Source organism: Palaemon carinicauda, chromosome 10 (genome assembly GCF_036898095.1).
Source record: "Palaemon carinicauda isolate YSFRI2023 chromosome 10, ASM3689809v2, whole genome shotgun sequence".
NCBI classification, from domain to species: Eukaryota; Metazoa; Arthropoda; class Malacostraca; order Decapoda; family Palaemonidae; genus Palaemon; species Palaemon carinicauda.
In genome coordinates, this window is record NC_090734.1 from 135,965,910 (window position 1) to 135,993,131 (window position 27,222).

Here is a 27,222-nt window from a genome sequence, read left to right on the forward strand (position 1 = left end):
CCAATCGTCACTGCCATATTCAAGGTGCATCTATCATACACTAACACACAAGGCTCTTCAGCAGCACGTTGAACCTACCAACACATTTTACACAGTTCACATTCATATTGCACACAATTAAGCTTCCTTTGTATTACGTTATTTTTCTCCATAATTCCTTCACATATTCTATCTAGGCATTTTCTACTGTAGGTCTTCCTCTTCTCCCCTCAATCACTTCCACATTAGTCTCTCTTTCACCATTAAATCCTACACCATATTTTCCAAGCGACCAAACTCTATCATTATTTTGCAGTATTTTATTTTTCACAATTTTTGTCTTTTTAATGATCATATACTATGGAAACTGTCAATCAAAATCGTTTCAAGATTTCGTTTGCATTTAACATTCACTTACAAACACTAAAGTCTCTCTCTCTCTCTCTCTCTCCACACACCCACACATAGAGGGGAAGGAGGAGAAGACGATGGATTGGCGAACTAAGAAAGTCTGCGGATGTGGACTGGCATAAAAAGAACACATCCAGGCGCAAGTGGAAGGATATGTTTAAAGCATTTATTCTGCTATGGACTAGTGAACAGCTTCTGAGGCCTTTGTTCTGCAGTGGACTAGTAACAGCTTGTGAGGAGTTTGTTCTGCAGTGGACTAGTAACAGCCTATGAGGCCTTTGTTCTGCAGTGGACTAGTGACAGCTTATGAGGAGTTTGTTCTGCAGTGGACTAGTAACGGCTTATGAGGCCTTTGTTCTGCAGTGGACTAGTAACAGCTTATGAGGAGTTTGTTCTGCAGTGGACTAGTAACGGCTTCTGAGGCCTTTGTTCTGCAGTGGACTAGTAACAGCTTATGAAGTATTTGTTCTGCAGTGGACTAGTAAAGGCTTCTGAGGCCTTTGTTCTGCAGTGGACTAGTAACAGCTTATGAGGTATTTGTTCTGCAGTGGACTAGTAACAGCTTATGAGGTATTTGTTCTGCAGTGGACTAGTAACAGCTTATGAGGTATTTGTTCTGCAGTGGACTAGTAACAGCTTCTGAGGCCTTTGTTCTGCAGTGGACTAGTAACAGCTTATGAGGTATTTGTTCTGCAGTGGACTAGTGACAGCTTGTGAGGAGTTTGTTCTGCAGTGGACTAGTAACGGCTTCTGAGGCCTTTGTTCTGCAGTGGACTAGTAACAGCTTATGAGCTATTTTTTCTGCAGTGGACTAGTAACAGCTTATGAGGTATTTGTTCTGCAGTAGACTAGTAACGGCTTCTGAGGCCTTTGTTCTGCAGTGGACTAGTAACAGCTTATGAGGTATTTGTTCTGCAGTGGACTAGTGACAGCTTGTGAGGAGTTTGTTCTGCAGTGGACTAGTAACGGCTTCTGAGGCCTTTGTTCTGCAGTGGACTAGTAACAGCTTATGAGCTATTTTTTCTGCAGTGGACTAGTAACAGCTTATGAGGTATTTGTTCTGCAGTAGACTAGTAACGGCTTCTGAGGCCTTTGTTCTGCAGTGGAGTAGTAACGGCTGATGAGAGAGAGAGAGAGAGAGAGAGAGAGAGAGAGAGAGTTGCGTAGCCCAGCGTGCTCATACATACAAACAGATCGAAAGAACTAAACATCAGGTCAAGCTGTATCGATTCTAAACCTTACAAAGTCAGTACCAAATAGGCACTCTTTATTCATTCATATTTTAAAACGACCTTAAACTATGGCTCCAGGTTATTTAAGATCACATTTGAATATAAAACGGAGCTAAACACTTTTGGATTATACTTTATAAAATTCAGTTTGATGTTTATTTCGTTATGTGTTGACGTATCATGTTACTTTTAAAAGAGGTTTATTCTGTGTAGACTCGTAATCCAATATTTCTCTAGCGTTAGGAGAGGTCAAAACACACGTGTTTACGTAAGAGGGATGCTATAGAAGTTTACGAACAATGTCATTTCATCATATCAACACGGTTGAATATCTAGACCGTGATGTATAGCATGATTGAGCTACCGTAATATACAGTATAACAAAGAAAGACTTACTTCTCTCATAGATAAATTAATCTGTCAATTATCGCATTGGGTAACGCCCCTGAAATGTTAACGAATATTTTATATCAATTACCGACTAATTTACTACATAATGCAACATTTTCCCATATACTGTATGCATATGATCAGCGCCCAAGACCCCACTCTCCACCCAAGGTAAAACCAAGGAGGGCCAAGCAATGGCTGCTGATAACTCAGCAGATAGACCTATAGGCTCCCCAAAACCCGTCCCCCACCCTTAGCTCACAAGGATGGTGAGGTTGCAGCGACCAAAGGAACAAAGAGTTTGATCTGGACTCGAACCCCCATATGGCAATCACAGGGCAGAGACGTTACCAATAAGGCCACCATGATTTCTGCAACCAGTTTGAAACCTATTCTATTTCTGTTCTTTGTGTTATATTAAAATCAAAATACTGTCAAGTAGCAGAATGTGCGTCATTGTGAATGCAGGTTTGAACGGAGAAAATCCCGGAACAGGAAGAAAAGAGCGTAAAGGTTTTGGTCTTTGTGAAGACAATGGCGATAATGTCTTCCTTAAGAGAGAGAGAGAGAGAGAGAGAGAGAGAGAGAGAGAGAACTGGCTAGGTTATTCTACGAGTTTGGTTAAAGCTATTTGAAGAGAAGTTCAAATAGCTTTTAACCAAACTCGTAGAATAACCTAGCCAGTTCGGACTCTCTCTCTCTCTCTCTCTCTCTCTCTCTCTCTCTCTCTCTCTCAAGGAAGACATTATTACCATGAGTTTTGAAAACAAGTATAAACAACGTGGAAGAAATCACATCAAATTACTAATACTTTCACACAATTTTCATTAAAATCTGAAGATCTGCGTTCGTGTTTTTAATAAAAAATAAGTTTCCGGTGTTATCGCTTAACTTAGAACAATATTATGTACATTGTTTATTTGTGTATCTATTTATCTATACAAGAAATCCTCAAATTTCCTTCGTGTATATTATTATATTATTATTATTATTATTATTATTATTATTATTATTATCATCATCATCATTATTTACTATTAGTATAATTATTATTATTAGCCAAGCTTCAACCCTAGTTGGAAAAGCAGGATGCTATAAGCCCAAGGGCTCCTACAGGAAAATATAGCCTAATGAGGAAAGGATATAAGGAAATAAACTATACGAGAAGTAATGAACAATTAAAATAAAATATCATAAGAACAGTAACAGCATTAAAACAGATCATTCATATATAAACTATAAAAAGACTTACGTCAGCCTCTTCAACATGAAAACATTTGCTGCAAGTTTGAACTTTGAAGATCTATCGATTCAACTACCCGATTACGAAGATCATTCCACAACTTGGTCACAGCTGGAATAAAACTTCTAGAATTCAGTAGTATTGAGCCTCATACTAGGTTTTTTGCTTTGAACGATCCGACTAATCTCCCACCATCACCAATCCGCAGAGCACAGCGTGGTGATGAATATGGCCAAACATCAGACATAAATAAATATGTCTAAAGCCTTTGTCGCGCAGTGGACTAGAAACTGCTTATATATATATGTATATATATATATATATATATTATACATATATATATATATATATATATATGTGCGTAAAAATCACAGGAAAACGTGATGCTCAGATGCAGAAGAACCACAGGGAAAAATGAGAATACGAAATATACGATTAAGTCCTGACTAGTTTTGTGATACATATATATATATATATATATATATAATATATATATATATATGTGTGTGTGTGTGTGTATATATATATATGTATATGTATATATATATATATATATATGTATATTATATATATGTATATATATATATATATATGTATATATATATATATGTATATATATATAATATATATACACACACACATATATATATATATAACGCTGATCACGTGTGATTTGCGTTGAAAAAAAATATATTATTGACATCACTCTCAGGAGGAAACTTAATAAATGAATTATGGCTTAAGGCAGGGCCTTGGGGCCAGGGAGTTCATTCAACGATGATGGGGAAATTTGCGTTTCCTTATAAGACTACTTCATTCATCACCCTCATAAGGGACCATAACAATTGTGTTATTTCCTGTCACGAGTTCTAACTGAATTTCATCCTATGGAAGAGCGGAAGCCATATATATATAGTAAACCGAAATGGCTAAACAATATGCTTTTTATAATAAATAGATGGAACTGTTTAATTTAATTAAGGGTGGATGTAGGCTGTCAGTATATATTTCGGTTATATATATATATATATATATATAATATATATATATTATATATACATATATATATTATATATATATAAATATATATATATATATATATATATGTGGTGTATATATATATGTGTATATGTATATATGTGTGTATATATATATATATATATATATTTGTGTATATATATAAATTATATATATATATGTATATTTGTGTGTATATATATATATATATATAATAGGCCACATTTCCCCATCAATATACACGTCTTTAGATCAATAGTCTCTATCAGACTATCTTGTTTTACGATGTAGTTATCTAGGAAAAACAGTAAATCAATCAATTCATTCATTACTATACACTTGAATGAATAAAAGTCATAATACACACCTTACTACTAATAGCTCTTAAGGGTCTTGTCAGAGACCTGTTTTATCACTACCACAATCTCAACTTTAATTTTTTTTTTAGAAACGATTTAATATTACAAGTGTTGGTGATACAGTACTGTATTCACACTCAGGCTAAAATGACACTCGGGTTTAACCACATCTAAATACATAAATACAGGAAGTTACAGCACGAGCGCAAGTTACACACTCATCAGACTGTTTACTTGGGGGTAAGTAAGTTAACTTACACACAAAAAGGACACTCACTTTCCGATGCATTTAGAGGTCATATTAAACTGCTCTATGACAAAGCCTGTATGGATTTATAATACAAATAGAATTGTTTGCTTTTGTGAATTAATGTCTGGAAATCAAATGATTGATAAAATGTGTCCCCGCCCTGAGAGTATTACCCTATGCTGATTGAATTTATTATAAAATATTCAAACTTAATACTAAGAAAAATTTATCTTTATATAAATAAGATTGTACTCTTACTGATATTTAACTTTCCAAATTATTATTCTTCCATCCACCTTCCCTATCAAATCAAAAAATTATATACCTTTTTCTCCTCTAAGCACTGAACGAGTTTGTATAAAAATATTCCATGGATACCAAATATATAGGACGAACTTCCCAGAAAAAAAACGAGAGAGAGAGAGAGAGAGAGAGAGAGAGAGAGAGAGAGAGAGAGACCTTATCAGTAACAAGTTGGTTGCCCTGTAAATCAGGGGCGTCATTTGGGGGACTGGGGGCGGGGGAATTGCCCCTCCCAAGACTCAACTTGCTCCCACCCAAAAGCCTTAACTTGCCCCCTCAATTCCCAAACCCAAGAAGTATCAACAGCTGGTTTTCCATTATTCCTACCGAAATTCAAATGTGTCATCACTTCAACATCACACTTAAATTATAACTATATTTTTTGTAACTAAGACTAGCGAACAATAAAACGGTGACTTTTAAAGGGTCTCTGGCATTGCCAGAATTAATTGTTGTACCTTAAAATCATCACGGTATGATTCACGCTGAAATAAGCAACAACTAGAGGGGTACTCAGTAGAGAGCAGACCCCCCCCCCCCCACAGCAGCTTATTTCTCGACCCTTTGCTCTACCTTGACCTTAACACGTATTAATTGGCGTGGATTTCATACACTCAAATATGAACCAAGTTTAAAGTCTTTGTGACAACAACGTCCAAACTTTTGCTTGTTGTTGAGCAACTATCATTGGGCCAAGGATATCAGTATCCAGACACCTGTGGGTATATTCCAGAAGGTAATGGGCAGAGAATATTCTAATATCACACGACTCATTTCTTCAAGAATTGTACCCCTGAGAGGTTCCTCCTTAGAGATGGGATAGATGTGATGTTTCCGACTTCATAAACAAAAATCTAGGACGCTGCTTTCGTCTACTGGTCTGCAGGGAAAGGACTTTTGAATATCCTTCACAGCCGAAAAGAAGTACGTTCTAGGATCTTTTCACTTCTTTCTTCCATTGCTGTATGAAGAATTGTAGTGTCCTCCCTGCCAGTAAAGTGGTCCCTGATATTTACTTCTTGTAGGGAAAAGATGATGATGGACGTGAAGTCATGAATAACCGAGTTCTAAATCCTGAACACGAACACCTAAATCTCGGTGGTGCAAATCCTCTATCCTTCAAAATGGCTTGCGACACACAAAGTTATGCCGTTTTCACACTTGCTTTATCCTCAGGACTAGGCTAACCAAGAACAATCTCAAGAGTTGAACCCTTATCTGCTGTCTGTCCCGCAGATTCGAGCTGGGATCACTTAAGAGGCCTTCGACCTCGTGAAAGGTTCCCTGCAACTTGAGCTCCCTAGGATCTCATTGTGGTTGCATCAATACTAACAAAATCTAGATCAAAGACCTAGCTGAATGTTGGATTGAGGGTTGAGCAGTATCCTTCACCACAAAGACTAAGGAGCTTCTCTAACGAAGAAGGAACAACTGATCCAGATACTATTCGGCATAAGGCGGTCATCAACCGACTGTGATCAATGAAACAGGAAAATGGGTGGAGAGTAGATACTGGAAGTTTCTTGTCCTAATGAATTGTGAGCTATTCGAGCAGTGGTGAAATCCTGAAGTAATAAGCCTTTCAGCCTTGCAATGATGTAGAGATCACAATTGATCCTTAAATCGATTGTAGTGTACTTTCGATTGAATGTTTGCTCGTACAGCCCTGCTGCCAGGAAAAACCTTGCAAAGAGCTCTACCTTGTATATTTCCCAAGAGTGGGCTCTGAGAAACGAGCCCATTCAGTAACGTAAGTTGTGAAAGGAAGCATGACGTACCTAGGGCAAGTACTTTACTGACCTCACTTGTAAAATATTCATGTTGCTTGCAATACCGGTAGGTTAAAAAATAGGTGTGTATCTTCTGTGGATCATATCCCCAGATGGAAGGATAATCAACTGGACACACATCATCCTCAGATTTGTCTGTGGACAACAGAATTATACGACAAGAGTTCCCACACTGGGGGCCTTCATGCTGTTACCAGGGTAAATCATTCGATATTCCTGCTGCAACAAACCAGATAGAAAAGGGAATGCTAATTGCTGACAAGTAAAGTTTCAGGAACTATTGTACAGGAGCGATCGCTCAGCAGCCACCCGTGAGGAACTAGCTTCTCTAACAATGAAGGAATCTCATCACCAACACAAAAATGAGTAAAAAGACCTAAGTAATTGTAGCTGAAGTATTGAGGGTCTTGGAAAAATAAGATAGTGCACAAACAGTTGGAAAATTCCTTTTTTGTGAAGAAAATATTGAGAATAAGATAAATGTACAACAACAAGTGTGGGTGAAAAGAGAAAAATTAGTGAAAATAAGGAACACACAAAACTGAAAGATAAAAGAGGCGCTGATGCAAAGGCAAAACCTCAACCTGAACCTGAGCTAAGACAATTACCAGCCGATCTAAAAACGAATTGGGGTGATCCCCTAGGGGGAAAAAGAGACAAGCATTAGATGGTGTCCTTTGATAACTGAAATGTTTCTAGATCTCATACTTTATAAGGATAAGGGGCACTAACTGCCTTAGCCTCTGGAAAGTGAACAGGAGAGCTGGGCACTAAGAAGTACAGTAAATATTTCTGCAAAAGTATTTCCATTCTTCACAGTTCTGGTGACAGAAATTTGTTTTGTGATCACACAGCGAGAGAACATCTGGCAGAAACAATTGCATACTGTACTAGTAATCATTTGGAAGAGTTAAGTGTGACATCATTCTTCCTTCATGAGACTAACTATCGCAGGGAAAGCTCACAGGCTGTGAACAGGGTTATACTGTAGAATATTGGAAAGTTCCATGATGCCTGTCCCTATTATTACTAAAAAGCCTTCATATTCAATTTCACAAACCTAAAAACATCTGTAACCCACTTTGACTTCACTACTCTAGTTAAAATTTACAATGAATATGCATGTTTTCACTTTATCACTGGTTGTAGTCACAGAATTAGGGCCATTTAGACAAACAAAAGGACCGGGGAGGTCACTCAATGACAAGGTACATATAGGGAAAAACCTCGTGGAGTGCTTGTAGATCTCCGACACAGGTCGGCTCAGGCATACATAGAGGGGAAATTGTTTTCTTTTTTACTAAATCAAAGAGATATGGTTTGTGGTAAAATAACTCCACAAGTAGTTAGTAGAACGGGGGACCTCCCTTGCTAACTAGTCCTAAAAGAGTTAATTGATAGGTTGCCCCTCTACAAATGCTCCTCCCGCTTAACCTTACCTACATTGGCGTGTTCTCATGGAGAGGGGGATGCTATCAGCCCACTGTAACACCTGTTACCACTAGTAGAATTAGTTGGCAGGTGTGTCCACCATTCTACAAACTATCCAACATTCAAGTACTACCAAAAAAGTTAAGAGGTTAAACAGCAAAGGGAAAGAAAAAAAAAAAAAAGGTAAAATTATAGTATTGTACAAAATCCAAAATTAAGAAAATATCAAGAAGTTCCCGGTGTATTCATATGAGATTTGAACGTTCTGATGAAAATAATTGGAGAAAATCCATATTTTTCAAATTATGGATCTTTTAGATTCTAGCAGGTACGAATGAATAACAATATTTTATAAGAGAGTTAAACACAAGGTAACAACCTGACCTAACCTAGGACTAGTATCCTTCCTAGCGCCTTGCAACTCTCACTTAGACCTACACGATTACCTTTCCCAAAGAAAAGCCATAACTTTGTGTTTACTTTCAAACCAGCTTCCCTAGGGAAACCCGTTTTCTATACTCTCCCACCCAAAAATCCTGATTCCCCACTGTGGAACCCATGTGTTGTAGTAACTAAAGGGGCCCTGTATCTCTAAATCTAATTTGCTTCAGAAATACAGATTAAATTAGTTGAAAACACACTATTTAGGCTACAAAAAATATATTTTCATATATGATATCCGAGTTTAGTTGAAACTGTAATTTTACATATTTCCTAACCAGCTATCTTGTGTTTATTATGCATTTCTGACCATTACTATTGCTGAAAATGGAGGCTGTGTAGTTCATTGGGACAGACTGAGGAGCCTTTGTATATCAGCGGCCAGTTCCTCATGCGTTCATTAATAATGAACATCAACTGACCTAAACTTTCCCCCCTAACCTAACCTACAAGCCGTGTCCTTATCTACTTACCTAACGGGGGGCATAATGCCCCTCTGTGACCCCCCTTACACTGCTATATTCTAAGTTAAACATAATAATACACACAGGTGGCCGCTATCATACATACACCCCCAGACTGAAAAAACACATTTTTCAAGGGGGGATAAGACACACGAACACCACCTAACCAATCTAGGAGCCGTATCCTTGAGTACATCCTACCAGGGGGGGGGGGGTACCACCACCACCATGACCGCCCCCCCCCCCCTTAGACTACCATGTTCTTAGCCAACCCTATCCCAATGAGCTACATTCACCCTCTGCGAATCATTGATTTTAGTTTTTCCACCACCCAATAAACCAGGGTTTCCCACTGGGGTTCCGCATGATTATAGGAAGACTTCATAAACTGGTGGTTTTCCCCAGTATTCATGGTAATGGGGTTATGTTAATGTACTATTAGAGATCTACTGAAATATGCTGGTTAAAATAGTTTTTTGAAATTTCTCAAAATATTAAATGAAACCCAATATATACCCATAATCTTACACCGGTAGGACTAATGGAGAAAAATGCATTACAGCCAAACAAACAACACATTAATCAGTTACAAAAACATATGATTTGTTTGATTGACGATGAATTAAATCATCATAAAAACAACTTATTACAAAAAAGGAAAATAAAAATCTGGGTGACCAATATAGCCCTAGGGGGCGTAACCAGAAGCAAAACACTCGGTTGTTCACATAACTATAAAATGAAATCAGTAAATATCTCCTTTTACTTTACCTAGTCAATTGTGCAGTCATGCTAATCCCCCTTTATGTCCTTTTTTTGCCGGATTAGCGCCACTTCCTAATGAAAATCTGCCGATTCAGCAATCTGAGAAGCCAGTAACAACAGATACAACCAAACAAGTTGATGGGGACGTTTGTTTGGCTTCAAGTGAATAAGTGATTCGAACAGGAGACGATACAGTATCGCATTTAGTTTCGAACATCGGAGAGAGAGGAAAAATAAAATAAAAACAATTGCAGTGGCCATATTAAGAAAGGAAGAGAATAATAAGAATGTCTTACTCAAGTTAGAAGGAGTAGAAAAAAATAAAACAATATTTACAGTATATACGAAATGTTGAAAAAAGTGTCTCGAACAGAAGTCGATACAGAGTCGCTTTTAGTCTCGAACAGCGAAATGTAGGCGTAAATAACAAGGGATAGAAAAAGAAAAGAATATATATATACCAAATTAGAATTAAGGGAAAATAAAATAAAAGAAATACATGAAAGAAGAAAACTAATATGGTGCCGTTGAAAAGGCAAATCCCTCCCTCCAACTCTTGAAGCTGAACCTGAACGGGCTGAACCAGGAGTCCAGGACCTGAACAGTCAGTCTCTATTTCTCTCTCGCTCGTGATATTGTCAAGCTTCTGCTGAGAACAGATGAATTTAAAACAGAATTATTCCCGTTCGAGAAAGTGGGTTTAAGATTTCATAGTGACTTATGAATTTTATATCTGCGATTTAATTGATTTTTGCTTGGTATATATGAATACTTGTGACTGAAGTAGGTTTTAATAATCCAGTGATACAAAATGGCCATTCCAAGTCCTTTTATTTCTGTTGCATCATCCTTTTATTTTTAGAAGGTGCAGTGAGAAATTGATGATCTAATGCATTTTTATGTCTGAAGGAAATGATTTAATAATGGTTCTCCCATTAAACATTACATCAGAAATTCACTTTTCCACAAGGCATTTTATGTTAGATTTGTCCGCCTTTTTCTGGAGAAATCTGGTGACAGAAGTGACCTTTTATCACATTCTCTGTGCTGGAAAGTTAATTATATTATTTATTAATAGTTTTTGTGGCTCCTGGCACGTCTTATTTAAGCGAAACTTGAGGAATGAACGCATATACTTAAAGATAGAATTATCTGTATTTAAATAAAGTAGTACATCAGGATAGTATATTTGTAATAACTTATGATACTAAATTGACCATATTGGTTCTAAGATAATTCAACTAATGAAATAAATCTGAAAGTATATGCAAATTATGGTCTCATGAAATTCACAAGCAGTTTATAAAGTTCGGATGCCGTGAAATTTTAACTATTTTACATAGATTTTTTTCTTACAAAAAATAGAAAAGAAAAATTAATATTAAACTTAGCGTGGAGAAATAGACAAAACAGTATAAAAGATAATCTCAAAAACTAGCTTTTAGAGGCGCCGTTGCAAAGGCTATGCCTCAACCTTAAACTTGAACCCCAGTGTTAACTATAATGATGATTTGGTGTCGATAAATAATTGCCATTTTATTGAAAGTTTAAAAAAAAAAATTATTTTCAATTCTTAGCTTTCAGAAAAGATGTCTCAAACAACGCAAAGAACAATGAATGAAAATTTAATATGGATTAGCCCTGACGTAAATGTTCGAATGATGATGTTCAGCTGGTTCATTCCAAACACGTCCGAAACGCTTCGAAGCTTCACGAGCCGGGGACGAGAGTGGAGGAGGATCGGAGAAAATGAGCTCAAGGTGAATGAATTCAATCCCGTTCTCTTTTAATCCCGACCGTTGATTGGGCGGATTCGGCTTTCATCATAATCCACCAATCAGCGATTGTAATGAGAGTGGCACCACTACACTACGTAAACAAACGCAGAGCCTGTCAATTAGGAGTGTTTCAGAGGCCGTGGAATCCTGGTTCACACAACTTGTTGTGATGTGAAAAAAAGAAAATAATAAATATACCAAATGTGGCTGAAAGGGGAATATAAATAAAGAAGGAAACCCAAGGAAGCGCCGATGAAAAGGCCCACACCTAAACTTCTCCTGTTTTGAGACTCTTAATTGCGACGAGTGAAGGCCCACACCTAAACTTCTCCTGTTTTGAGACTCTTAATTGCGACGAGTGAATTGCCATAACGAGGTCTAAACACTTAAGTGCGAAATGATGGATATGGTGAAGACGCAATTGGCCATTGGGGCATATGCCTTCGTAGCCTGGATAGTCCTGTACCTGTTAATTTCGACTATACTGCGTATGTGGTCCAGAACGAGCCATCTCTCCAAATACCATCGGGCACAGGTCACGGAGAGCTTCGTGTCTGGCGTCCAGGGTGTTGCTTGTGCCGTCGTGGGTATAGCCACTGTGTCTGCTTGCAGGCACGATGTTATGGGAGCTAAGTATCCTCTGTCGCTTTACTATTCTTCCATTGGGACCGCCTATTTCATCTATGACCTGTGGGCTATGTTCATGAGCCATTACCCCAAGAAAGCGTATGTTGGTCCGATTTCATTTCTCATGTCATATTTCAAAAAGAATATACTCATGGTACTGCATCACATAGCCATCATATTTGTTCTCTTCCCTTCCCTCGTCTACTATTCCTCCATGGGGGATTTCTTCTGTGGGTGTTTCTTCTGTACGGAGCTGTCCACTCCCTTCGTCAATGCTCGCGTCATTCTCAGCCGACTTGGCCTCAAGAACTCTAAACTCTACGTGGTAAACGGGCTCGTCATGCTGACGGTGTTTGCAATGTGTCGTGTCGCCTTATTTCCCCTGATGTACGCGGCCTACTTGAGCCAACAGACGATCGCTCCGTCGCATATCCAGGCTTTATTATCGGTGCCCCTAAGGTGTCATTTGTCGTGCCTCGTCGTGTTAGCTCCGCAAATCTATTGGCTTAACCTGATGGTTAAGGGCGCGATGGCCGTCTTGCGGAAAGATGCCTCAAGTCTCGTAGACAAGGATGATTGATGAAACTTTAAATTAGCCTTGAAAATTCTTACCATTTATGATGATTGCAAGTATAAAGTGGAACTAGTGTTAGGCTATAGTGTGGTTTTATGTTTTTTAAAGTACAAGCCTAGATCAAGCTGTAAATTCGATTGATAAATAATAAACTTGCGGACAGGTGTGTGATATCCAATAGGCTATTGATATATACATGTCCACAAAGCTCATTGCAATTACTGAAGGACACTTGGTTTAAGGTAGAATCTATCGTAAGCCTGATTCTCTGCTAGTTCATATTACGTAATTGTATATAATGAGTTGTGATATATGAGAAATCTACTTGAATTGTTTGTTCATTATGAAGAGTTTTAAGAAAAGCACCAAAGTTTTATGTAACCAGGAATTTTAGTTGGCTGTCATGTCATAAGTATTGATTGACTATTAAAATACTCGTGACGTAAGAATGTGTAGATATACCCTCTATAGCCCCAGTTATGGTAGTAAAAAATAATGACATTCGATTCCAGTTTGGGCACTGTAGTCTGTTAAAAGTCATTAATAGTTTATTGTCATTCCAATTAACATGCTTTTTTTTTTTCATTATTATTTTTGACATGTCAGCCTGCACAGTACAGTAGTGCCAAATATGAAATATTGTTAAAAACTAGGTACAGTAGTTGTAATATGATAAAAGACAAAGGAATATATGTATAGTATATTGATATAGTTTAGCTTTCTTAAATACTTCAGGGAAAAAAAGTAAAATTCAGTCTTACTTCACTTAGTAGTGTCTGTATTAGGTTCCACTGCAAAAAGCAAGCTATAGGACTTATTCTTTAAACAAACTTGTTTGAAGAATGCTACTTTGTAGTCCATTTTGATCATCAAAATTGCATTTGGAAAATTCCTTCATGATAGACTTTAATATATCGTAATCAGTCCTTATTCCGTGATGGAACTTACAATTCGGTTTTCGTAGCGAATTGTGCGTAGAATCGCGAGAGAGAGAAAAAAGACCTTTGCTATCAATTTATCCCATAATTGGCAACCATAATGTTGAAGCAATATATTGAATGATGCAGTGGACAACATCCAATATTTCCTTTTTGCTGAGGATGTTTTCAACATGCAGGTATTTCTGGACGACTCGGTGATTAGAAAAACATTGTAGTGTGCAGATTGAATGTTATGGTTCGTGTCACTTAGGGGTACTTGTTTGTCGTCTTCTAAGGGTAATTTTTCTGTGATAAGTAACACTAAAAGGCATCAGGTGTATGGAACTGTAGCAGAGTCTTATATTTAATAGTACATATTCACAGCTTTCATGTAGTCAAGGGTTTGTAGTTCCTTAATCTAGAGAAATATGGAATTTTATCATGTTACAGATTTTATGCAAAACTCAAGACATTTAAATCTTGATATATTATATTTTGGAAATTTATAGTTTGTATGCAAGTTGTTTAGCGTTCTGTTTATAATAATTAATATCACTGTATTTGAGAATAAATCAAAGTTGGGGAAGGTATCTCATAATAAGTGCGGTAGAAAACGGTGAAATTTATTTTAAAGAAAGCATTGCTGTGATAAAGTTTTCTGTAGAGTTAAAATGACTAAGACCAAAACTATAGCTGTGTCATTTCTCAGAGTCATATTGGAAGACATTTCGTCACTGTTAGAGTGACTAGCACTGCTACTTTTCCATGTTTGATATATTGAATATAGGTCTCAAAGTAGAACATATTAAGTTTTTAGAGGGAAGCTTCTTGCATTTTTTTTGTAAATTATTTTTGGAAAGTGTATGTTATTAAGCATATATAAAGTATTTTCTGTGCAATTTAACTCGTGTTTTGATTATGTGTGTTGGTTATTTAGTTTACATAGTTGTGTGTGTTGAGGTTTAGAATATTTTATATACAGGTATACAGTTGGCTATTTGCAATTTTGTGCATGTACACACAACACTATTTGCTTCATTTATGTGTAGGTGTTATAGTCATTTGTGTACTGTACATGAAATTCTCATTGCTGTAATATCAGAATGTGTAGTGGGTACAGTAAATTGGTATCTAAATATGTACCATACTCGCAAAGTAGATGTTGGCAATTACTGTTGTGTATAAATTGCTCTGCGAGTTTCAATGTTTACAGGGTTTGTTTTGTAGGAATTCTTTTGACCTTATCAAATTATACTCGCAAAATTCCTTATGAATTCAAGTGCAAGTGGGAGTTAATTAAAACTATTCTTTATATACCGGTAGGGCAATAGCAATTTTTTGTCACTAAATTTTGCATTAGTTCAATGACCTTTGATATTTTCCTTTTTTTTTCTTTCATACGCTTTCCACACAGAATATTTGCTTTATCTCATTAAACCATTAAGGGTATGAAAGTACTGTTGTGATATAATATGTGGGTTTTTGGTGATTTATTATATACAATAGACTGAAAAGAATTCTCTAGTGACTTGCATGAAGTTATAGTGTCGTGGAAATGGAATAAGAAAGGTCTTCCTGATCGTTTGAGGCGAAAAAGGGGAGAAGCATGTGATTACCCATTAAATCTTGTTCCAGAGTTTAGAAGCTTTACTTCACAACAAATAGATTTACAGTATCTGTAAGAAGAAGAATTTGGTCGCATAATTGTTATTCAATACAGTATTTGTTGTCCTTGTTCATAATTGTTGTATCTTAACCCACCTAATATTTACAAATACAAAATAGCCTACTTAAGCATAAAAATTTAATATTTACATATGGTAATAATTTTAGAATATATACATTACATAATACTGGCACTTAGGCTAATACTTTAGATGTAGAATCTGCCTACAGTACTATTGGTTAACTCTAATGCTTATGGCACGTGTATTCTCCAAAATTATAGTAAATACTCCACTTTTGTTGCAGTACACTATATACACTATTGTTAGTCGTATAATAAAAGATTTGATTTTTCAGCTGTTCGATATGCAGTAATCCCTCGACTACTGCGGATGTTAGGTCCCATACCTTCCACATCGATAGGTAAAAAATCTATGAAGTAGAGACAGTACGTGTATTGTACCGTAAACAGGTTGAGAATCCTTTATCTGATATTAGCTAATGACTATAGGGTTTTTATATATATGGCCTTTTTGAGGCTTGAAAATTACTCTACAATTTTTATTTCTATGAACCTTCCATTGTTCATATTGCTTCTCCAGAAGCTCGGTTTATGGATGTTTACCCATAAAGTTTTAGAAAATTCAATTTTCTTCGCTTTTATAGACACTTAGCTTTAGTCGGGTACTGTAATGAGACACCGGCAGTTAAAGGCAAGAAGCAAGGCGTCTTTGATTCTTTTAGTATTCAGTTTTTCCGTTGACTCGGAATTGTAAAACAATAAAACTTATCATAATCCGGAATGGATTATGATAAGTTTTATTGTCTCTCTCTAGATATTTTGGCTAGATAAAATGTTTAAGCCTTTTTCTTAATACCACACTGTAAAGTAACAGTACAGTATATGATGCCTTTTCTCAACTATTTTCTTGTTTTAGTCTGATTCTGTAAAATCTAACTGAATTGCTGCAAAATTATCTAAGTTGCAAAATAAACTTATCAGTAAATTTTCATAGTTCCTAGTGACCAGACATTTATTAATCTTCACAGACATGAATTTACTTTTACGGTGTTTCCTCACAGACCTGAATTGACTTTGATATCTTTTTACATTTGTCAGATTTCCCCTGTTTGTTTCACGTGAAGCTTTTCATATACGGTATTTAATTTTGAGTTTTATTTTGGTATTTAGAACTTTGTTGGTTACAATTGGATATGGCATATGATTTATACAACGGCTTACATCTTTGCAGCGTGTGATTACCATTGAAGTTAGAGTACAATGCCGTACAATGTGTAATTGATTCCCCTTTTCCATGATACTACTAGTTGTTATTTTATTGCAGTTTATAAGTTTATCACAAAGATTAGCGGAGGAAATAGAGCCATAGATTAAATCTAAAATAATAATGTACAATATAGGATTTTTTTTTTTAGATCGGCAATTAAAAAAGTGATGTCGCCATCAGTTTGTTTACAAAGATGATTACAGCTTCCAAAATTTTTGTCTATCGCATAGCAGTAATGTACGTTGTACATGAACCTACTTCTTAACTTTTGTAGGTGATTAAATTGATGTGAATATTACATTCTCATCAAATAGTTCTTATCAGAATGAAATGCCTGTGGGAGGTTTGTGAAACTGGCATTACATGGATATTACTAAATCCAAAACACTTCTATTGTTAGGAATTCCAGATAAATTCTCAGCCTGTAATTTTTATTAATTATTTGTATATATTTATTTTATTCTATAATTTAAGCTTTTATAAACTATCCTCACACTTATAAATCTTTTTGGTGTAAAAATACTAATTTTACCACAGTAATAATTAAAATCCAAAAGTTTATTCAAAGTGTTATCGGCCACAGAAGCCCACAGTATACTGAGGGATCCGCTATAAATTGACATGCATTAATATTATATTAGCCAGATAACTCTGCTATGTACTGAGGGATTACTGCATATACATACTGCCATGGCTGTTAATCTTCTTATATCTTAAACTTTTAACTTTTTGACTGGCTCTTGGCCTCTGCTTTTATTAGTCGATCTTTCAAAATATGCGGCACGTCTTCATTACTGTACCATCTTTTAGAAATAATGGGCCTTACAAGCGTTTCCAGTCGAGCATGGGCAAACTTTATACTGGTAGTATCAGTGGTGTATTCTTCACAAATGCTTTGTTTTGATATTTTGTTTTACTTCCACTAAGTAGACTTGTGTCCACTTTTTCAAATACTGTATCTGACTCCTCCGATAAAGTGGTAACATTGAACAGTAATACAGTAGAACTCATAGGTCAGAATGTTCTGTGGAATGTCATGAGGGGGAAACAAGATAACTTATTGAGATGGACAAGGGATGTTGAGTAAGGGAGAGACACAGGTTTGAGACCACACCCTGTACATGGTGCTCTTGCATATTGTAAGAATAGATGTTGATTGAGTGTAACTACCAAGTTAAGTTTTCAAGTTTTCAGAAAAGGGTGTTATACCCTAATGAACATCAGATACTATCCATTTTGGGAATGATAGAGATAGAATGGGGAATAAAGTAATGTGGTTTTAGGAAAAAAATTCTAATTTAGCACTTGTGCAATAATTTTTCATAAATTGTCATTTAATTTGATAGAATTCTCCCAGCGTCATTACTCTTGGTAGAAATATAGTTACCTGTTTACTCAGTAGTAATGTAGTGTGTATTCAGTAATTTTTTATTAGAGTAAGTTTATTAAATCTGCATTATTATTTGTTTAGGTGGTTAGCAGTCTTTAGTCCTCAAGATCACATATCCTTATTCAACTTTTTTTTTTTTTTCATTTGACTGTCAGAAAGAGAAGTAGTCATGGTATTTAAGATTATTAAGTGAAAAAATTCATCATTACATATTTAATTACATAATACAGTATAACATTTACACTTATCTTTATTTGCCAGAGGCAATAAAAAAAGCATTTACTGTTATTCAAAGATTTAATTGGCCATTCTAAATTAGCTTTAACTTTCAAAAATGCAGTATTCTTTATTTTATGATGTTATTACCAGTATAACACAGTACAGTAATTTTGTTCTTAGCAAATTAGGTACTGGAAGTTCAGGTCATCACCCGCTCACCTTGTGCCTTAAAGTATTTGGATAGGTGTCGGAGAATATTACTTTAATCATGCACACAAGTGTTATTCTGAAAGCAGTGTTTTGGATAAAATTCACATTTACATTATGAATTATTTATATAGATTAAATTAGATGACATCACATAAATAAGAATTGTAGGTGATAAATTTGGGAATACTGTATAGAGAATAAAAGTGGTTTGGGGAATAGGATAGTGACTTGTGTTAATCAAAATTACGTTATGAAACTTAATTAAACTACCAAATTTTATGGTATACTGTGTTACTGTAATCAAGTTTTGAGGGAACCGGTACTTATTCTTCCTTCAAAGTTTTTTTTTTTAAAAAAGGTTGTAATCGTATTAGTCAAATATCTCAACTTTGTCGCATTCAATTTTTGCCATGATTGATATTTTAACCCTGGATAGGTACGCTCCTCGGACACCCCTTTAAGGGTATACTCGGACGCGAACGACCCCGACGCCAAAAAAAATTCTTGAAAAATCAGTTTTTGCAGTAACCTCCTTTTTTCTTTTGCCAAAAAAAACTTCAATGAATGCTTAAAACAACTGTAAAGATAAATACTACTCATCTGCAGAAAAACTATTTATTATAAATATTTTAAAAAATTAAGTAGAAAAAAAAAAGACCTGACATAAAAATTCATAAAAAAAAAAGTTTATACATATATACACAAATCCTTTTAGGAATTGATTCTTGAATGTTTAGGACACATCTTGATGTATTTTGGATGAAGTCAGACCCATGGAGGTGAAGATCTGAAATGAGAAAAAAAGGGTAACTTTTTTTGGCCAAAAAAATTTGTCCAAATTTCATGAATTTTTTTGGGTACCCAAATGAAATAGGAAGTGGCTAATTTTTTTAGGGAATAAACATATGTTATCCTAAAATAGAAATATGTAAAAAAATCTTCATTATTTTGTAATTTTCAATATTAAACTTACCCGATAATCATGTAGCTGTCAACTCCGTTGCCCGACAGAATTCTATGGAGGGATACGCCAGCTATCACAATACTAGAAGGGGGTGTACTTACCAGCGCCACCTGTGGCCAGGTACTATAGTACTTCTTGTTGACACCACCTCAATTTTTCCTCTGTCGTGCTTCCGGCAAGACGTTCTGGGATACGCTTATGTTCTTGGAGTATTTTCACGACTTTTGGTGAAGTATTTCTCTTTGATTTCGGCTGTCGCTTTACTGGAAACCTTCTTATATTAGCTTAGATAGCTTTTATATAGTCCTGATTAACGGTTAACGATCTTTTGCTTGATTTTGGAACCCCACTTGGCTAACTCTTTGGATTCAAGATGTCTGACATTTCGCAAGCCCCCACCCATAGGCGATGTAGGTCTTGTAATAGGCGTATTCCGAAGGCCTCGGTAGATCCTCACACCGCTTGTTCTGACTGTAGGGATAGGCCCTGTCAGTTAGAAAATCGATGTGAGGAATGCGCCGGACTTTCGGAACTTGATTTTGTCCGTCTTTTGAAATATTCAACTAAGTTAGAGAGAGGCAGAGTTAGGAGGAGTTCTTCTCACTCTTCACTTTTTTCCTCACCTCATGATCCCCTACCTTTTCCTACCCCTGTAGTGGCTACCCCCGAACCTACTATTTGCCCTCAGCCTGATATGTCTGTTGTGTTGTGTGCTATTCAGGCCTTAGGCGATAAAGTAGAGTCAGTGGTAAGTGATCATAAGTCTCTTATGGCCGAAGTCAAGGAACTTAAGGTCAAGAGTGCAGTGGGTGGAATTAGTGCCAGTGCTGTGACGAGTGCTAGTGTCAGTGCAGTGCCAAGTGCTAGTGTCAGTGTCAGTGTGGTGCGTGAGGATACTTCTGTGCGTGCCAGTCGTCCTCCCAGTCCGGGACCTCTTGCAAGCTCCCAAGCCCAGGGGAGAAGCAATGTCGAAGGGCAAAAGGGTTCGGCAGGCCTTGATCGGCGCACAGAAGTATCCTCGGTGGTTGCGGGCGTGTCTTCCAGAGACCGTCACTCCCACCTGCAGACGATTGAGCCCGTCTTTTACTCGTCCGCTGATCTATTGTCAGGGAAGAAACGCTGGACTCAGGTCTCTAGACCACTCAAACGCAGAGTCCAGTCCGCGAGTGTTCAACCGGGCTGCAGTCATTGGCTCAGCTCTGACTCGCCGCAGTCATCAGTCGACTGCACTCCGCCCAAGAGGAGTAAGGTTCTGCCGCAACAGATCTCTGCTGTTAAGGCTTTACCTCAGCAGACCGTAGTGTCTGCCGACCCCAAGTTGTCTCTACTGCAGTCCATGCAGGCACAGCTTTCGGTCTTGATGCGTGAGTGTCGGGCTGAGAAGGTTGCGCCTCCGCCTCCGCCTGCGCTCGCTCCGCCTGCGCTCGCTCCGCCTGACCGCAGTACCGCCTGCCAGGCGTACGATGTTGAGCCACGTTCTGAGTTTACTGTTCCCAGTGGTGTACAGCCTCCGCCTTCCTTAAGGGAACCTCAGCAATGGGATCAGGAGGCTTATACCTCTCTTCCTCCGCTTCCACTTGCTGCTCCACCAGTGATGCAACACTCGGTTGAGGTACAACAACCTCTCCCTTCCATGAGTCAGTCTCCTCAGCTCTCGCTGCAGCGAGCTCAACCCTCCGCAAGGCAAGCACCACAACACCTTAGCCTTGCGCCTCAGGAGCCTCAGCTTGCGAGACATTTACTTCGTTCTGCGCAGCCTCTACCTCATCGCTCTACGCTCACACCGCAGGAACAGGAACTTGCTACTCCGCTTCCGCCATCCACTCAGCAAGCGCAATCCTTGAGTTCAGCCACTCATGCCAGGAGTCAGCCTCCTCCACCCATGCGCCTACCTTCTGCTTCTTTTGTTCAGCCTTTGCAGTCTGAGACTCAGGTGTTCCCTCAACAGATTCTTGAAGAGGAAACCACTAATATTGTTGTTCCAGCTCGTTCTGACTCTGCTGTTCAGCATACCTTTCCGATCTCTTCGCTTCACTCTGGTGATGAGGCGTCTGATGATGAGGCGGCACACCTGGATCCCTCATCAGACGTGGATGATTCCAAGCCTTCTCCGCCTTCTATTGACTTTCGTAAGGTCTTGGCTCTGTTTAGGGAGGTATACCCAGACCACTTTGTCTCTGCTATTCCCCGCTCTCCACCATCTGAGTTTTCGCTGGGCATGCAGCCAGCTAAGTCTTCCTATACTAAGCTAGTCCTAGCAAGGTCCTCTAAGAGAGCGTTAAGGATCTTAGGGGAGTGGTTGCAGACTAAGCAACACCTTGGCAAGACTTCGTTCATGTTTCCTCCGACTAAGCTCACTTCTAAAGCGGGCGTTTGGTATGCCACAGGAGAGGAACCAGGCTTGGGAGTACCTGCCTCTGCCCAGGCTGACTTCTCAAGTCTGGTAGACTCGCCTCGTAGAACTGCAATGAGGCGCTCTAAGGTTTGCTGGACCTTCTCAGACCTTGATCACTTCCTGAAGGGTGTTTTTAGAGCATTTGAGATGTTCAACTTCCTAGACTGGTGCCTGGGGGCCCTCAGCAAGAAGACCTCCCCTGCGGACAAGGATTCTGCCATGCTATTAATGTCCTGCATGGATAAGGCCATTAGAGATGGATCTGGCGAGCTTGCGTCGATGTTTGTATCAGGGGTTCTTAAGAAAAGGGAACAGCTTTGTACCTTCCTTTCCTCCAGCATTACACCTTGTCAAAGGTCACAACTCCTTTTCGCTCCGCTCTCGAAGTTCCTCTTCCCCGAAGAGCTGGTTAAGGACTTGTCTGCTGCCCTGATACAAAAGGACACACATGATCTTGTAGCCTCATCGGCTCGTAAGACTAAGGTTGCTACCTCAGTCCCCAGGACTTATCGCACCCCAGTGGCTGATACTCCTGCTACGAGGTTCATACCGCCCTTTCGTGGTAGAGCCCCCAGCCGAGGAAGCTCCCGTCCAGACTCTTCCAGGAGCAAGTCTAGGAAAGGTTCCAAGGCCTCTAAAGGAAAAAACTGACTCTCCGCATCTCCAGACAGCAGTAGGAGCCAGACTCAAGAGCTTCTGGCAAGCCTGGGAAAAGAGAGGTGCAGACGCCCAGTCTGTCAGTTGGCTGAGGGAGGGTTACAGGATTCCATTCTGCCTCAAACCCCCTCTGACCACATCTCCCATCAACCTCTCTCCCAACTACAAAGAAGAGGACAAGAGGCTAGCGTTGCACCAGGAGGTGTCGCTACTTGTGCAGAAGAAGGCAGTGGTTATAGTCCGGGACCATCAATCCCCGGGCTTCTACAACCGTCTCTTTCTGGTGGCCAAGAAGACAGGAGGTTGGAGACCGGTGCTGGACGTCAGCGCGCTCAATGCGTATGTCACCAAGCAGACGTTCACGATGGAGACGACGAAGTCGGTCCTAGCAGCGGTCAGGCAGGAGGACTGGATGGTCTCGTTGGACTTGAAAGATGCCTACTTTCACGTTCCTATTCATCCAGACTCCCAACCTTTCCTGAGATTCGTTTTTGGAAAGGTTGTCTACCAATTCCAAGCCCTGTGTTTTGGCCTAAGCACAGCTCCTATGGTGTTCACGCATCTGATGAGGAATATAGCAAAATTCCTCCACTTATCGGACATCAGAGCCTCCCTCTACTTAGACGACTGGCTGTTGAGAGCCTCCACGAGTCGTCGCTGTCTGGAGAGTCTCAACTGGACTTTGGACTTAATCAGAGAACTGGGTCTGTTAGTCAACATAGAAAAGTCTCAGCTCATTCCCTCCCAATCCATTGTGTACCTGGGAATGGAGATTCGAAGTCAGGATTTTCGGGCTTTTTCATCGGCCCCCAGGATAAGCCAAGCCCTAGAGTGCATCATGAGCATGCTGAAGAGGAGCAGTTGCTCGGTGAGACAGTGGATGAGTCTCACAGGGACCCTTTCATCACTGGCCCTGTTCGTCGAGCTAGGGAGACTCCACCTCCGCCCTCTTCAATTCCATCTTGCAGCTCATTGGGACAAGGGTTTGACTCTCGAAGCAGTCTCTATCCCAGTCACCAAAGAGATGAAGACCACTCTCTTGTGGTGGAAGAACAATCTCCTTCTCAGGGAGGGCCTATCGTTGGCTATTCAGACCCCCAATCTTCATCTCTTCTCAGATGCATCGGACTCGGGCTGGGGTGCGACCTTGAACGGACGGGAATGCTCGGGAACGTGGAACGAGGAACAGGGAACGCTCCACATCAACTGCAAGGAGCTACTAGCAGTTCATTTAGCCCTGCTGAACTTCAAGTCCCTCCTGCTAGGCAAAGTGGTGGAGGTGAACTCAGACAACACCACAGCCTTGGCTTACATCTCCAAGCAAGGAGGGACCCATTCGAGGAGCCTATACGAGATCGCAAGGGACCTCCTCATTTGGTCAAGAAGTCAAAACCTCACTTTGGTCACGAGGTTCATTCAGGGCAACATGAACGTCTCAGCAGATCGCCTAAGCAGAAGGAATCAGGTCATTCCCACGGAATGGACCCTCCACAAGAGTGTGTGCAACAGACTTTGGACCTTGTGGGGTCAACCTACCATAGATCTGTTTGCCACCTCCATGACCAAGAGACTTCCGCTGTACTGTTCCCCAGTTCCAGACCCTGCAGCAGTTCATGTGGATGCTTTTCTACTGAACTGGTCCCATCTCGACCTTTACGCATTCCCACCGTTCAAGATAATAAACAAAGTTCTGCAGAAATTTATCTCGCACGAAGGGACACGGCTGACGCTGGTTGCTCCCCTTTGGCCTGCAAGAGAATGGTTCACAGAGGTACTTCAATGGCTAGTCGACATCCCCAGGACTCTACCTCTAAGAGTGGACCTTCTACGTCAACCTCACGTAGACAGGTTGCACCCAAACCTCCACGCTCTTCGGCTGACTGCCTTCAGACTGTCGAAAGATTCGCTAGAGCTAGAGGCTTTTCGAAGGAGGCAGCCAGTGCGATTGCCAGAGCAAGAAGGGTTTCCACTCGTAGAGTCTACCAATCTAAGTGGGAAGTCTTCCGGAGCTGGTGTAGAGCCAATTCAGTATCCTCTACCAATACCTCTGTGACCCAAATAGCTGACTTCCTTTTACATCTTGGGAATGAGAGATCCCTTTCAGCCCCTACGATTAAAGGGTATAGGAGTATGTTGGCTTCAGTTCTCCGCCACAGAGGTTTGGACCTTTCTTCCAACAAGGACCTTCAAGACATCCTTAAGTCTTTTGAGACTTCTAAAGAGCGTCGTCTATCCACTCCAGGCTGGAACCTAGACGTAGTCTTAAGGTTCCTTATGTCACCTAGGTTCGAACCTCTCCAGTCAGCTTCCTTCAAGGACCTTACCCTCAAGACTCTTTTTCTCGTCTGCCTTGCAACAGCTAAGAGAGTCAGTGAGGTTCATGCCTTCAGCAAGAACATTGGTTTCACGACCGAATCTGCAACATGTTCTTTTCAGCTCGGATTCCTAGCAAAGAACGAACTTCCTTCACGTCCTTGGCCTAGATCGTTTGAAATACCTAGCCTCTCCAACATGGTAGGTAACGAACTAGAGAGAGTTCTTTGCCCTGTCAGAGCTCTCAAGTATTATCTTAATAGGTCTAAACCTATTCGAGGACAGTCAGAAGCCTTATGGTGTGCCATCAAGAAACCTTCGAGGCCCATGTCCAAGAACGGGGTTTCGTATTATATAAGGCTTCTGATTAGAGAAGCCCATTCTCACTTAAAGGAGGAAGACCTTGCATTGCTGAAGGTAAGGACCCACGAAGTAAGAGCCTTAGCTACTTCGATGGCCTTTAATAAAAACCGTTCTCTGCAGAGCATAATGGATGCAACCTATTGGAGGAGCAAGTCAGTGTTTGCATCATTTTATCTTAAAGATGTCCAGTCTCTTTACGAGAACTGCTACACCCTGGGACCATTCGTAGCAGCGAGTGCAGTAGTAGGTGAGGGCTCAGCCACTACATTCCCTTAATCCCATAACCTTTTTTAACCTTTCTCTTGAATGCTTTTATTGTTGTTTTTATGGTTGTTACGGTAGGCTAAGAAGCCTTCCGCATCCTTTTGATTTGGCGGGTGGTCAATTCATTCTTGAGAAGCGCCTGGGTTAGAGGTTGTGTAGAGGTCCTTTAGTAGGGGTTGCAGCCCTATATACTTTAGCACCTTTGAGTTGATTCAGCCTCCAAGAGGAACGCTGCGCTCAGTAAGGAAGACGAACTTAAAAAAGAGGCAGAGTAACGGTTCAATTCGACTTCCTTACCAGGTACTTATTATTTCATTGTTATTTGAGATAACTGTTATATGAAATATGGGATACTTAGCTATCCTTTAATCTTGTACACTGGTTTTCACCCACCCCCCTGGGTGTGAATCAGCTACATGATTATCGGGTAAGTTTAATATTGAAAAATGTTATTTTTATTAGTAAAATAAATTTTTGAATATACTTACCCGATAATCATGATTTAATTGACCCTCCCTTCCTCCCCATAGAGAACCAGTGGACCGAGGAAAAATTGAGGAGGTGTCAACAAGAAGTACTATAGTACCTGGCCACAGGTGGCGCTGGTAAGTACACCCCCTTCTAGTATTGTGATAGCTGGCGTATCCCTCCATAGAATTCTGTCGGGCAACGGAGTTGACAGCTACATGATTATCGGGTAAGTATATTCAAAAATTTATTTTACTAATAAAAATAACATATTACATTTATATCAGGGGCCATATCTAAAGGTAATTTTTTGAGTACTTAGAAATTTCGTAAAAAAATACATATATTTAATATATAATATGATATTTATGCAGGTAAAAATATACCAAAATATCACAAATTCTATAGGGAACAAGAATATATATAGATAGGGCAGCTTACGTTTCGGATATGTCCACAAAATGGCCGCCAACCACACTGACTCAGACTCCCTAATCTGCCACTTGAAATGTAGGAAGGGTATGTCAATTTCAAGGTGTTATTTACTAATCTAATTATTATTGGATATGCATAAAAATTGTATGGTGGGTTGCTGGATAATTGTCGATTATTTTACGACTATAAAATTAAAATTCTGACCCAAAAAAATTTTTTTGAAGGGAAATAAAATCGAAAAAAAAAAAATGTAAAACAATATAATATTTTAGCTAAAAAAATTTGATGATATTCAATCAAAAAATAAGTAAACAAAATTTTCCGACAAATAAACATCTAGAGGAATCATTACTCTGTGATAGTTCCTTAGTACGTAGTAATTTTGAAAGAATTGGGAAAAAACGAAAAAATGGCAATCACCGGAAAATCGAACACATACCTATATATACGCCATATCTGGCTAAAAAAAAGATAGGCATGGGTAGCCAGATCATCTAGAAACACTTTCCAACACTATAAAAATATAAGTTTTGCGACACTACTTGCCAATTCCTTACGGTAACATGACTAAGCAAAAAAATGCAAAACAAATAAAAAGGGGCACTCGCGGAAAAAT

At 39.0% G+C, this 27,222-nt stretch overlaps 2 protein-coding genes across 2 annotated transcripts in view; one reads left to right on the forward strand and one right to left on the reverse strand.

Moving 5' to 3' along the window:
- The window catches only part of Dip-B (Dipeptidase B), a 50,024-nt gene extending 39,789 nt beyond the window's left edge, over positions 1-10,235 (reverse strand). The window contains exon 1 of the mRNA XM_068381966.1: positions 10,082-10,235. Coding sequence (XP_068238067.1) covers positions 10,082-10,101 — 20 coding nt within the window. The 5' untranslated portion in view covers positions 10,102-10,235. The remainder of the gene's footprint in view (positions 1-10,081) is intronic.
- Positions 10,236-12,250: 2,015 nt separating this feature from the next.
- LOC137648810 (ceramide synthase-like) lies at positions 12,251-17,527 on the forward strand. The gene has a single exon (XM_068381968.1). The coding sequence runs from the start codon at positions 12,251-12,253 to the stop codon at positions 13,058-13,060; it is 810 nt and encodes a 269-aa protein (XP_068238069.1). The 3' UTR covers positions 13,061-17,527.
- Positions 17,528-27,222: the final 9,695 nt, after the last annotated feature.